At 35.6% G+C, this 13,635-nt stretch overlaps 2 protein-coding genes across 15 annotated transcripts in view; one reads left to right on the top strand and one right to left on the bottom strand.

The window, feature by feature from the left end:
- The window catches only part of Med12l (mediator complex subunit 12L), a 314,799-nt gene that overhangs the window by 112,745 nt on the left and 188,419 nt on the right, over positions 1 to 13,635 (top strand). The window lies entirely within an intron of this gene.
- Positions 9 to 5,021, bottom strand: Gpr171 (G protein-coupled receptor 171). Its single transcript, XM_013071258.3, is given in 3 exon segments — positions 9 to 169; positions 172 to 1,146; positions 4,905 to 5,021. Coding segments are annotated over 2 exon segments (957 nt in total). The 5' UTR covers positions 1,100 to 1,146; positions 4,905 to 5,021; the 3' UTR covers positions 9 to 140.

Raw genomic sequence — 13,635 nt, forward strand, 5'->3', positions numbered from 1 at the left:
CAAGGTTTCTGTGTAAAATAGCCTGCAGTTGCTGGTTCTCTGTATTTTTCATTATCAAGATTTTATTTATCTCTTTCAAAACTGTAAGAAGCTTTGTGATCCCGTAAGGCAAGAAGTGATAGCATGAACAGTCCTGTATTTTATACCTCATTTTCACATCTTGACTTTCTTTCTGAGTCTCAGTCTCCTTAGGTGAAGCAAAAGTGTCAGTGACCTTTAAGTGGAATGCTTTTGAGAGATGATAGTACAAAATAGGATCTAAGCACAGGTTGGACACAGCCAGGAGCAGAGTGGCCTCCTTGGCTTTGAAGAGCGAAATCCTGGTCTCACAGTCAGATATGACTTCTGTCTGGCTGAGAGTGTATGGGATTCGGACAGTGTGGTAAGGAACAAAGCAAATGATGTAGCCAGTACTCACTAATAATATGTTGATGAGCACTTTTTTCACATTTGGATAGTTTTCATTATCTTTGTTTCTGTAGAGTTGTCGAATTACAAGGCAATTGGATATTAAAATGATGGTTGAGAAATTTAAAAATATTGCTATACATATGAAATTTGTCAGCAAATGCCAATTTCTTCCAAACTCCTTTTTAAATTCCATACACCCCACATTTGACTTTTCCTTGAGGTCTTTGATGGGAATCACCATGTTCGGGACTGTTAGAAGCAGGACCATAAGCCACACCACAGTTGATATCATTTTGGCAAATCCAGGCTCTTGTATCCGGTAGATTTTGCAGCTGTGTGTCAACTGAAGATAGCGGTCAAGGCTGACAAATGCTAAGAATATAATTGATAAGTACATATTGATGTAGATAAGGCATGCTGTGACTTGGCAGTGGAATATCCTCAGCTTCCATGGTGCCATACCCAAGTCAACAATAATTTTCACTGGTAATGCCAGAGTGAGCAGGAAATCTGCCATAAGAAGATTAATTAGGTATATGCTCACACACCTGTGGTTTGGAGTTTTCTGTATAAAATCCCAGGTTGCAAAACAATTTCCAATAATTCCGACAAGGAAAACTAAATAAAAAAAATATATGAATGGCTCCAGATCTCTGTAAACTGGACAGAAAAATGAACTGTTTGTCATCTTGAGGGACAGGAAGGATGACTTCAATTAAAAAAAATCCAGAGAATCTGTTTTGGTTTTTTAAAAAAAGAAGAGATTAGTACTTTAATTTAGAGACTCTTTTAAAAACATTTGCACTAACAATACTATGGTCTTTCTAGTTTTTTAGGTAGAATTTTATTGAGCTTACTAGACGTGTGGACTGTTGGGAACACCCTAGATTTTTTTTTGGGGGGGAACACCCTAGATTTTGAGGAATCCTTGATTTTCTCTTGTTTGATTTTGACTTTCAGAAAGTCATGTGTAGCTTGCTTTTGGAAGGGATATTTGTTTTACGTTCTGATAGCTCTTCATTAAGCAGTTGGGTGGGGGAGTAGTTTGCAGAAGAGGTAAGTGAGGGTAGATTCTGAGAAGTAGGGACAGGAAACTAGTGTTGTGGTTGTGGCTGACTACCTCTGGTTTCTTTTTAAAGAGTCATACAGGTCCTCATCCTGGAAGAGGCTAATGGGAGAGTAAGGGATGACAACAGATTGTATTAAGATTAAGTGTGATTTAAAAAGTAGATCATTGTGAGACCTATTAGATCACTTTTCAGAGACAAAATTTTACTTCTTTTTTCTCTTTAGCAGAAATAGTTGAAGGATTAGAATATGGCTTGAGTTGGTCTTATTACCGCCCTTTTCATTACTCCAATTTCATAATGGTATAGACCTGCAGTGTCCAATACTTTAGCCTCTAGCCACGTGCAGCTATTAAATGCTTTAAGCAGTCCAAGTAGATGTGTCCCATAAATGCAAAATGTACACTGGATTTTGAAGGTCTAGTACAAAATGTAGAATCTTGCAGGAAGTACAAATTATACTATTTTATGTAAATCATATAAAATTAGTAAACTAATATCTTACTGATATTTTTATGTTAAACATATTGAAATTATTTTTGGTATGTTAAGGTCAGTATTTTAAGGAAATTGCATTTTCTTGTTTCTTTTTACTTTTTAAAATGCAGCTGTCAGGGCCGGGGATTTAGCTCAGTGGTTTCGCCGCTTGCTATGCAAGCAAGCGCAAGGACCCAAGTTCGATCCCTGGTACCAAAAAAAATAAATAAATAAAAATAAAAAAAAATAAATGCAGCTGTCAGAGAAATGTCAGTTGTTTTTGTGGCTTGATTGTATTGGTTATTGGTCAGTAATAGAATAGATGTTTTCATGGCAGTGTTTTTGAATAGTTTTGTGAAAAGTAAACTTCAAAAGTTTCTGGGACATGGTTGGATGTAGATTCATTGGTTATGAACTCAGAAACTCAGTTGTATTAGTATCAAAACATCTAACTTTCATGGGCTTTTTTTTTCTTTCATTGTGAGTTTTGGGACAGTTAAAAGAAATATTAGACATTCTCTTAGACAACAGTAATGGACATTGATAATGACAGTAAAATCTCATCCTCTTCTTCCAAATTGGGAAAACTAGATAGATTTATAAACTCAAGTTAAACTGATCAGGCTCCCTTGGATATGTTCCAGTCAAACTCATATGCCTAGGGCCACTGGTGTTATCAATCTTCTGGGGTTTGTCTTGCTGTAGGTTCTCCTTTTACATATCAAACACTTTTTTTTAGTGACGGACATAGAAGACTACATCAACCATTAAATCTCTGGGCTGGGGATTTAGCTCGCTGGCACCGTGCCAGCAAAAGGTCCTGAGCTCAATCCCAGGTACAAAAAACAAAAAAAACCCAATCATTAAGTCTTTTAAAAACAAACACCTACAAAAGCTTTCTAAATCTTTTAATTCTTCCAATTGTTTGATCTTGGAATGAAATAATGTATGTAAGCCGATTACTAAGGCATATGAACATAAAACTTTCTAAATTAAATTATCATTTAAAGGGCACATATCTTTTCCTTAACCCAATTTAGGGCTTTTGGATCCATATATAGTATAATTCTATAACAAACACAGTAAAAACTAGTTAAGCACTTTGTGTCTGGTGACTACTTTACATGTGTTTGTTTAACCTTTTATCATTCCTTTGAGATATTTATTATCATTTGTCTTTTGCCAATGAGAAAACTAAGGTGTAACAAGGTTAAATACCCAGGGTTGTATAGCTGGTAAGTTATAGAATCAGGATTTCAACACAGGTTGATCTTTGAACCGATATTCAAAATCACTCCAAAACAATCTCAACAACAATAGTAAAGGCAATGATGACTCTAATGATAATGATAATGACGATAATATAGCAACCAGTCTTTACCTCAGGGCTTACTCTGTCATAGGAATTATGTTCTAAGCAAATATTTGCTAAGCTTGCTAAATTTAGATCATATTCTATAAATTTAGACCTTAATTTCAGAATTCCGATAACTTAGTTCCTCCCTATTATTCTTTCTCCCTTTTGGTTGCTGGGGATTGAACCCAGGGTCTTTACACATACTAAGCATGTGATCTACAACCTAGCTACCATCCTCTTGCCTTTAATGCCACTTCTCTGCTTTAGATTGGTGGGATGTCCACTGTCAGTGAGCAATTACTTCTTGACTTTGTGTTTTTATATGTGATAAAATTTTGGGTTCTTAAACTTCAATAATGGATGGAGACTTTGGTGATAGCATCTATCCCATACTCCAGTAAGTTGAGGAAACTAAAGTCTTGCAGTTGTGTATGGTTTAAGATTTTGCAGTTTGTTCTTACAGGACTAGGACTTGTCCCTTGTAGACCCCCTAAAGGAAGGCCTTTTATGTCTGCATTGCTCTAGGTTTCACTGACTTCTGTATGACCCTTATTTTTGATAGTTATGTTTATTTGTGTTCTGGAATGCTGAGCATGCTTTTCTTCGTGTCAAAAATGTGTCACTGTACAGTGATCTTGTCTCTCACCTTTACTTATTGTTCTTTAATAGGATTTTGACTTAAGCTCATTTATTTCAGATTTACAGAATGATAGTAATTTTATAATGTATTTAAGTTCCCCACTACTTGCACAATTATGTGGTAAAGTCTCACTTCTTAAAGTCCATTTTATAATAAGATTTACATGGTAAGAGAAGAATTAGAATGTTTGTTTTGGTTAATATTCTGTATAAATTAGAACTGATGATATATCTATAGGTGAGTAACTTATTTAACATAATTATAATGTAGCCGTTCATTTGATAATGCTTATCATGGGTGTCTCACATTTGCTTTTGTGAAATTCTTTTGAGATTGCAATGAAAAGTAATTTGTTTAAATTAACTTGGTGATGGTGATGTCATTTAGAGGTTAAATTATACTGTAACAGCCCATGTTTTAAATCACAAATTTGAGAATTAAGTGCTTGACATTTGCCAACAATTATGAGCCAATGGAAATTTAATGTATTCAGAGGTACTCCAGGAAAATCAAGAAAAGATGTTAAGTGTGTTTTTACTTCCTATAGTGTGTCCATTGCTTAGAAAAAGTTCATCGTATTTTCTATAAGAGGCACAGTACAAATTTTTAAAATTAACCTGTTGCGGTATTTGTGGGGGAATGTAATTTTAAGACCTGTTGTGAAGACCTACAACATTGGCTTTTATCTATCCAGTTATAAAACTGAGTTATTGAACAGTTACACTCACCTAGACATTTAATCTGGTTTGAATTAAGCTATTTCTTTGAGACCGATGGGGTCATCAGAGAATATTATAGAGCAGTTCACATCTAGGACCTATTTAATAATTGGTGCCTAGTTACCCAGCACCTTTGTTACATGTTGGGCTCTTCCTCTTAAACATTGAAAAGTTATGAATTTGCCATGTGTGAAAAAGCATTTGAGATAGATTAAGTATTTAAAATTACATACCTGGGGTATCTCCTGTAGCTTGCAAGGTCTTGCCTTACTTCCTCAAACAAGCATGAGCTGTTGGGTTAGTGGCTGCATAGAGTTGCTGGCTCTACTAAAAATTTCCTTTTCTTTTGTGTGGTTTTAAAATGTTGCAGGTTGACGCAGATGAAACTGTGGTTTGTGACTGGTTTAACTGTATGAAAGTCTCCTAATGAAACTTTTAGAATAAATTTTTTGTTGTAATTTCTTAGGCAGTCCAAATTTGTCAGTAATTTTTGAAGAAAAGATTTTCATTTGTCAATTGTCTTACCTTTTCTTTCTTGAGGCACCCAAGATATATTCTTTTTCATAATAGTTTCAAAGAATATCAGTGTTTATGCTTTGAAAGGGATTGAGTTAGATATAAGGTGTTTTAAAAAAAAGTCTTTAGTATGCATAGTGTTACTCACCAGAATTTCAAAGTTATAATTAATGAAAAGATATGTTTGCAGTTTCTATCCCTTAGAGACATCTATTAATGAAACAAAAAAGGATTATTTAACAGAATCTGGTAAAGTACATTTTTAAGATCTTTATTCTTTTTGTTCACCATAGAAAAATCTTGAAATAGAAATAAAAGAAGAGCATCATCATGCAGAGATAATTACTGTTAACATTTATGATTTATGGATTTAAAATTTTTCCTATGCTTATCTATACCCACTTAAAATATTATATTTATGATTTTATAGTTTTTATTCAAGACTATATTGTATCTGTTCCTCCCAAGTTATAAGACTAGATCAGCAGTATTTGTCAATTTGACCCACACAGTTTAACCAGTTAACATTTCACCCAAGTGTCACTTGGGCATGTCGTTTTTTTCCCATTAAGTTTATTGGTACATTTTAGGTATACAGTACAGTTACATTCATCATTGGGATCTTGTATCTTTACATGATGTATCTGGGTTCTTATTTTTTCCCCCATTCCCCTGCCCTCCCTTCACCCCCTCCACCCTTTCCTATTTACAAAGACTTTGTTTCCATTTTTTTCTTTTCTCATATTTTTTCTTTTCCCTTCTTTCCTTTCCCCTACCCCTCCCACTTCCCCTACTCCTTTAGACCTTTTCTTCCTATTTCACAATATCAATTATACATTTTGATCCTTATTTACACTTTTAGTTTTTCACACCAGAGAGGTCTATTCAGTATTTACACGTGTGTCCTATTTATTTCACTTAAGAGTATGGCCTCAATGTGCATCCACTTAGCTACAAATGTCTCTGGTTTCTTGTTCTTTATGGCTGAGTAGTATTCCATTTTATAAAAAATTCCACATCTTCTTTATCCAGTTTCCAGTTGATGGGCAACTGGGCTGTTTCCATGGGTGAGCATGTATCACTGTGGTATGATTCTTTTAATTCTTTTGGGAAGATACCCAGCAGAAGAATAGCTGGGTCAAATGGGACTTCTAATTCTAGATTTTTGAGGTATATCTCCATATTGATTTCCACAGTGGTTGCACCAGTCTGCCCTCCCACCAACAATGGAGAAGGGTTCCTTTCTTCCCACAACCCTGCCAGCATTTGTTATTGGTTGATTTCTTGATAGCAGCCATTCTTTCTGGGGTGAAGTGGAACCTCACCGATGTTTTCATCTGCATGTCTCGAATGGCCAGTGATGTTGAACATTTTTTCATGTTTATTTGCTGCTTTTACTTCTTTGAAAAATATCTGTTCATTTCAGATGCCCATTTTTGAATTGGGTCTTTATATTTGGGGGTCTGATTTTTTTGAGTTCTTTATATATTCTAGAGAGTAGACCTTTATCTGAGGAACAGCTTGTAAAAATTTTTTCCCACATTGTAGCTTGCCTGTTAGCTCTGTTGGTGGTTTCTCTTGCAGTGCAGAAGCTTTTTAATAAGATGAGATTCCAGTTGTTGATTCTTTGTGCTAGTTCCCGTGCTACTGAGGATTTCTTCATAAAACTTTTTTCCTATGCCAATGTCTTTGAAGTTCTACCTAACTTATCTTCCAGCAAGTTTAGTGTTTCTGTTTTAATATTTAGATCTTTAATCTTTAATCTTTGATCTTAGTTTAGAGCATGGTGATAGATATGGTTCTAGTTTTACTCTTTGACGGGTTGAAATCCAGTTTTTCCAACACCATTTATTAAAGAGGCTATCTTTCCTCCAATGAGGATGGTTGGCTCCTTTGTCAAAGATGAGGTAGCTAAGTATGTCTGGAGTTGTTTCTGCATCTTCTAATCTATTCCACTGAACCTTGGTGTGTTTCTTTTGGGACATCCCATTTGTTTATGTACTGACCAGCCTGAGTGTTGAGCGTTGCTTGGGCAGGTGTCATTTCAACTGGTCGATTCTTGTACTGAATAAACTTGATAAAATTGTTGTTTTTATATTTTCTGTTATATTATAAAAATTAAGAAAAAATATGCAATTTGTGGTCATCTTATATTTAAATAATTGGACTGGTAAGTAGTTAATGAATTGAGACAGATATTTAGTGATTAATAGAGTAAAGGGACCCTCTAGTGTATTTTAAATTATTTAGTTAAATGTTCGTTCTGCCTACAAGTGAGAAAATGTTAACTGAATGTCTTAAAGGAGCCTAGGGGGACTTGATAAAAAGTTGCTACTTCTTAAAAAGTCATCTCATACATATCATCCATTGGCTTTGTAATATCTTTCTCTTTTGTAAAAGAGAACATAGGCTTCTGACACAAGCATGTTTTCAGGAGTTCTGAATATGCTGGTCCAAGCTGATTTGTAAGTACATGGCTTTTGCCATTGGGTAGGGTTTGGTTTCCTCTAATACTTCACTGGCATGATAGGTGTTTTGATTTACGCTATTTTCTCCTAATAATTTGTTGTCAGTTTTCTAGACAATAAAACATTTGAAGAGACCTCTTTAGAATCTGAAACAAATTCCTTGGTATGAGCTTTTTGAAAAATTTCTCAAAAAACTAAATGAGAAATGTCTAGCTAGAAGAAATTTAAGGAAAGTTAAAGGAATTTTTAAAAAGAAAAAGTAAAGCTGTTCATGATCATAATGGCCATTGGTTTCAGATATTCTGGCATTCTCCCAAGTTCATGTAGTTATTAGTGCATGCATAAGCTTTGTATTTGCTTTTTGGTTATGGTCCCCAGTGCTAACTTTCGTGATAACAGTGATAGGAAGTCTTCTGTCTTTTAAGATATGTGTGCTTTGTTGTGGATAGGACTTATTGAAGAATACAATTAGAAAAAAGACAAATTTATAACCAAGTAAATGAACAGTTGTGATCAGAGTTTCCATTATTTGGGAGGTAATGGTGAAGAGGCAATTTAGAATTGGAGCTGGCTGCAAACTGGTGAATGGTTTTAATGTGATATGAAGAAAAACCAGGACAAAAGATTTTGGGTGAAGTCTTTCTTTCTTTCTGTTTTTTGTAGGTAGTCCTATTTATATGTTCATGTCTTTGGCTTACTCTTTAGGGCTATTTGAAGCTCTACTAAGCCCACAGTTTGTCTGAATTGCCAAATATGAAAGAGCTAAAGTGCCCTAGTTCTCAGTGTCCTCTTTTTTCCTTGACTAGTGAGAACTGATCTTTTAATAGTGAAACTGAGTCGTAGTTTTCCTTTTGAGAATGAGCTTAGGCAACTTGGCATTGTGTGGAAGTTTATTCACATTGGAAATATATTTTTTTCCTTAATGTCTTTAGTAATACATATAAAACACAAATTCTGTCTGAATTTCCAAAAGCCATTTTTTAAAATGTGTTTCACTGAGGACGAATATTTTTTAGAGTGTATTTTGTTAGTGTTCCAGGAAATTACATGTCATCACTAACCCAGTATCTCAGAAACCCAGTGGGAAGAAGTGAGATAATGTTATTTGCCTCTTACCTTCCTCATACTTTTAACGAAATGATGTATTAGTTAACTTTGATGAATATTTTATTGGTATAAAATGCTAAATTGTCCGGCAAGTTATGAGTTGAGAAAGAAAATATTTTTGCAGTCAACTCTGCAGTATATACACCTCATACTTTTGAGTTTATTGAGGACAAAAAGTAGTATCTCAGGGTAAGTAATGGCTCTTAATGTTTAACATTCTTAAATTCTCTTTAGACATAGCATGGAAACTATTGGGAATTGATGAAGAAGGGGAAATTGAGTGCCAAAAATGGACAGAACCACAGCCAGGCATGAGTTTGAGAATTAATTTTTTTTAGAAACAAAAACAATAAACCCTGAGGTATAAGAGATTCCATTGTTTACAGATGGTAAAACTGAAATATGGAAAAAGTAAGGCCTACACAGTACTGTGCAGACAAAATTTAGTGGTTTTTTTTGATGGTAGTGGTTTTGCTGGGCATTGAACCCAGGGCTCAGCTATGGTTGCTTGCTTAATTTATTTATAAATTATAGGTGTGCACCACCATGAGCAGCATGTGGGATACCTTTTAGTTCTCTTCTTGGAATTTAAGTGTTGGATAGGGACACTGATTACAAAGGAGGTTATCACATCAGTGCAGGTCTCCTCATTGAATTAGTGTGAGTGACTACTTGAACTTGAATGCTGTTAGACAGTGTGCCACTATTTCTACCTTCCTCATGGAGTTTGCAACCTCCAGGATGAGAACTTAGGATGCTCTCAGCTCAAACTGTTATAGTCTTGAAGATTTTTATGATCATTCACTTGTGCAGCTGCCTGTGTGTTTCAAAGTCAGCTCTTTCTTTGGAGGCACTGTGTTGTAGTTTTGCATTTTGAAAAGTTTTTAAAGTGCGTAAGTAATTTCCTTTCTCCTGGATTAGCCTGGGACTTTTCCATGATGCTGGCTTCATGTGATTAAGCAAAATAGTTTTGAAGTAAGATGTTGATGTACAACTTCCAAGATACTGCTGTTTCTGTATTATTACACTCTGCTTCATTTTTACCTCTTTAATGACATAGTAGAATTCTGGAAATTCTTTGAAGCTAAAAGTTGTTGCTCATTTTTGGGCTGTGAGTGAGCTGAAATAGTGGCTGAACATATTCTCCTGTCCTTCCCTCTGCCAATCCTCTTGGTTTTCTTTTAATTGACTGCAGTGTTTTGGGGTTCATATGCATTTTGTGTTATTTTTCAGTTGTGACTGCTATTTGATGTATGTTTATAAAATAATCTTTGGTGGTGGTGGGGAATTCCTTAGAATGTTCAAAGGTTATTATTATTATTATTATTTTTTAGTTACTGAAGTTCATGCTTTCTTTTCCCTTTTTGATTATGTTCATTTGTGATGAGCTTATTGTGACTTACATATTTTCAAAGCACAGAGCACATTTTGTAAACTCTGTATTTACTTTCCAAGAGATGGTTGAGAGAAATTTTCTCTATCTTGCCATGTGACTCTTTCTTTTTGATCAAGTATAAATGAAAAATTCAAAGAGCAAGAATTTATTGATTCAGGCTGTCTCCTGAGCTCTCCCATCATAAAGAATATTTTTGTTAAATTTTGAAGGACATGTTGTAGAAGGGTGATACAGAATCATATTCCTCAAATGGCAATGATGCAGATTTACTTCATGCTATTAGAACCTGTGGGAATCTAGGAAGTCTAATTCTTTTTACTAAGGCAGAGGAGTCAAGGGATGCTTCTGTAGATTGAGCCAAAAGGTGGTATTTTGGGTGACAACGTAGATGCTTAGGGTAGAGGGAGTGTGTTTGGGGCTTATCAGGCAATCTAGGAATTTGGGTTGTCTGAGTGGGATCTATGCAAGCAAAAAAACTGAGATCCAAATCATGGGTGCTTCTAAGGACTGTAGTAAGCAACCAATAGAGAGCTTATGAGGGCTATGCAGGGAAAGAACTGTCAATTCAGCAGTACTAGGTAAAATTTGGTAGCATGGGTGGCCTCTTGGGTTAGGAGAGAAAAATAGAAGATAAGAAGCTACTTAAGGAATGATTGCAGTTGTTTTAGGAAGAGACAGAGGATCTGAAATTATTTGGGAGGGGTTGAGTGGTTGGGAATCACTGTAGAGGTTCAACAGCTATGCTATGGTGTGGGTGGTGTATAATTGTATGGCTTTTCCCATGGTCACAATAACAGTTAAAATGATCTTCCCAAGTCACCTCTCCCCACTTCTCACATACTAATCTGAAGTGCTGTGAATGCTCACAGTAGATCGAGAGGGTAAATATGTTCTATTATCAGCCTACTAGTGTCACCAGCCTTAACTTACACAGGGTTACACAGTGTGGGCCTTCAAAAAGTGAGTAGTCTCACAGGTTTATCAGTAAGAATGCTTGCCTTGTATTTTGTTGTTCAGATGGCTCTGTTCCTCTAATCCCACTCCATTCTCATACCCCAGCTTCAATTGGATGAGGAGGTAGTAACAGAGCAACATTTTATATTCCCTGTAACTCACAAAACTGCTTTGGTAAGCACTTTATTTGTGTAATAATTTGTTCCTTTTCTGTAATTATTTTAGAAATAATGGTTCTAGTATATACTACAGATAATTAGTAAAACATTTAATAATTTTGTACAAGTAGTGCTATGAAGGGGTTATAGCATTTTGAAAAGTGGCATATGATAAAAGGAAGTTTGTGTTTCATTACAGTAGTTCATTTGCAGGGATGTCTTGTCATAAATGGTAATCCATTTGCAGTTGAGTTTTGCAGAGAATAAGTGACCAAAAAGAAGTCGTGGCTTTTTTGTTGAAAACAATACAGTACCTGTTTTCTCCCATGCCAATTGGACCCTTGCAGTGCTACTCACCTGAAAGATGTCCCCTGCAATTCTTCTGGTTCATATCTATATTTATAATTTGTATAATACTATCTTTTGATGTTTACATAGTTAATTTTTTGTATAGACATCTTTTTTTTGTCTCTTTTTATCCAGAGTTAGTAAAAAGATTATATGGCAACAGTAAGTTTAAGGACAAAATACTGTATAGAAGTAATGGTAAATACTTTACTAACATCAAGTAGAGACAAAGTTTAGTGTAAGAGTTTTTTTCTAGAGTTTCTAGAATCTGTTTTAGTAATGATTTTAGTTACTATTTTAGGTGAAGCCAGTGTATCAAGAGTTTCCCCTTTATTGGTGTGCCCTCCCAGCCCTGGCCCCCTTTTCCAATACAGTTAAAATAGAGCATATGCAATAAGATATTTACTGGCCAACATACCTGAATATCCACAGTTGTAGGTATGGCTTTAGGGGAGGGCTGTTGCAGACCCTCAGCTATGGAACTACTCCTGGGTTTGTACCATTTCTCCAATTTGCCTTTTCTAGTATTAGTGTCAACTCTTAGGATGCTATAGACTTTCTTCTTTTTTTTTTTGGTGCCGGGGATTGAACTTGGGACCTTACACTTGCGAGGCAGGCACCAGAACCACTGAGCTAAATCCCTGGCCCTATAGACTTTCTTCTTATAGTATCCAAATGAAAGAAATACATCTTTACACTACTCCTTCCAGAAAATTTGTTGAGGAACCTGGGACTTGTTCTTATTGGATCAAACTGGGTTGTGTTCCATCTCAGTCTTTGGTCAGTGAATTCAGACATGGTGATTAGCAAATCTAATTCAAATCTGTGTCAGCTGTATGGCCCAGAACAGGCAAAAGTGAGTTTTCCCAAGGAAAAGTTTTACTGTATTGCTGAGAAAAGACAATGTTGGTTGAGAACATAACTCAACAGTTGAGCACCACTAATGACTATATTTTGTAAAACACCTTTGTGCATGGCTCACCCCTCAGTGGATAGGTGTCATATGTGGTTGTTGTCCATGATTGTGATCTTTCTGTGATCTATTTCTTAATTTTTTTTGCCCCCAAAATTCCTTTTATACAAACACTTTGAAATTTTTTGTATAGGTAGCTTTATCAAGTATAAATCAAAATGGATTCTGTTAAAGAAAAATTAATTCTGGTAAAGAAAACATGATTGTTAATAAGGGAGATTTTTGGTTTTAGGCATAGGCTATTTCTGAACACATTTCTATTACATTTCTGTATTTCAGGTGTTTCAGTGCAGCTGTTGGCATATCATATTGTATCATAGATATGTTTTAGTTACGGATCTAGCAATTAAAATGGTATAACCCCAGCCTCTTCAAGGCTGAGGCAGGAGGATCGCAAGTTGGAGCTCAGCCTGTGCAACTTAGTGACTTAGTGAAACCATGGCTTTAAAAAAAAAAAAAAAGTAGGGCAGGGATGTAGTTCATTGGGAAGGCTCAGGTTCAATTCCCAGTACCACATAAAGAAACACAAACTGTGACTTTTCATCTCTTGTGAGAATAAGGAAGCCGTTGGCTGGAGCTAAGGGCTGTTGGCCTCTCTTGGTGAGGCATAAGCTCTCAGCTTACTGTGCTCAGCTTCTGTTTTTTTTTAAAGAACAGTGTCTACATTGCCTTCTCTGCCACTGCAGGCATCGTGTAGGTTGAGCTGGGCGCTCTGAATATTGCAGCATCTGTGCTACAGATTTATTTCCAAAGGACTTGGAAAATATACTCTGTTGTCTACCGACAGTAGTGTTGGTCATCTCAGAAGTTTCTTACTTACTCCATTTTTGGCAATGCCTGCCATTTTGTTTTAGTTATTGCTGTGGAACTAAAAGTTCTAGTATACAGTGATTGTTACTCAGCTGTTGTTGCTTCACAGTCTCCTTGTCTGCACTGTATGTCATTTCCTGAAATACCTTGTTTTCACATTACTAATCTGCTTTGGTATAGAGCTTACAAACATCATTACTTGGTGCTACAGGGAAAAGTTTTAATAATATTTAT

This window comes from Heterocephalus glaber, unplaced genomic scaffold (genome assembly GCF_053883595.1).
Source record: "Heterocephalus glaber isolate CG9 unplaced genomic scaffold, H.glaber_assembly_v1.0 deba00001504, whole genome shotgun sequence".
Classification (NCBI taxonomy): Eukaryota; Metazoa; Chordata; class Mammalia; order Rodentia; family Bathyergidae; genus Heterocephalus; species Heterocephalus glaber.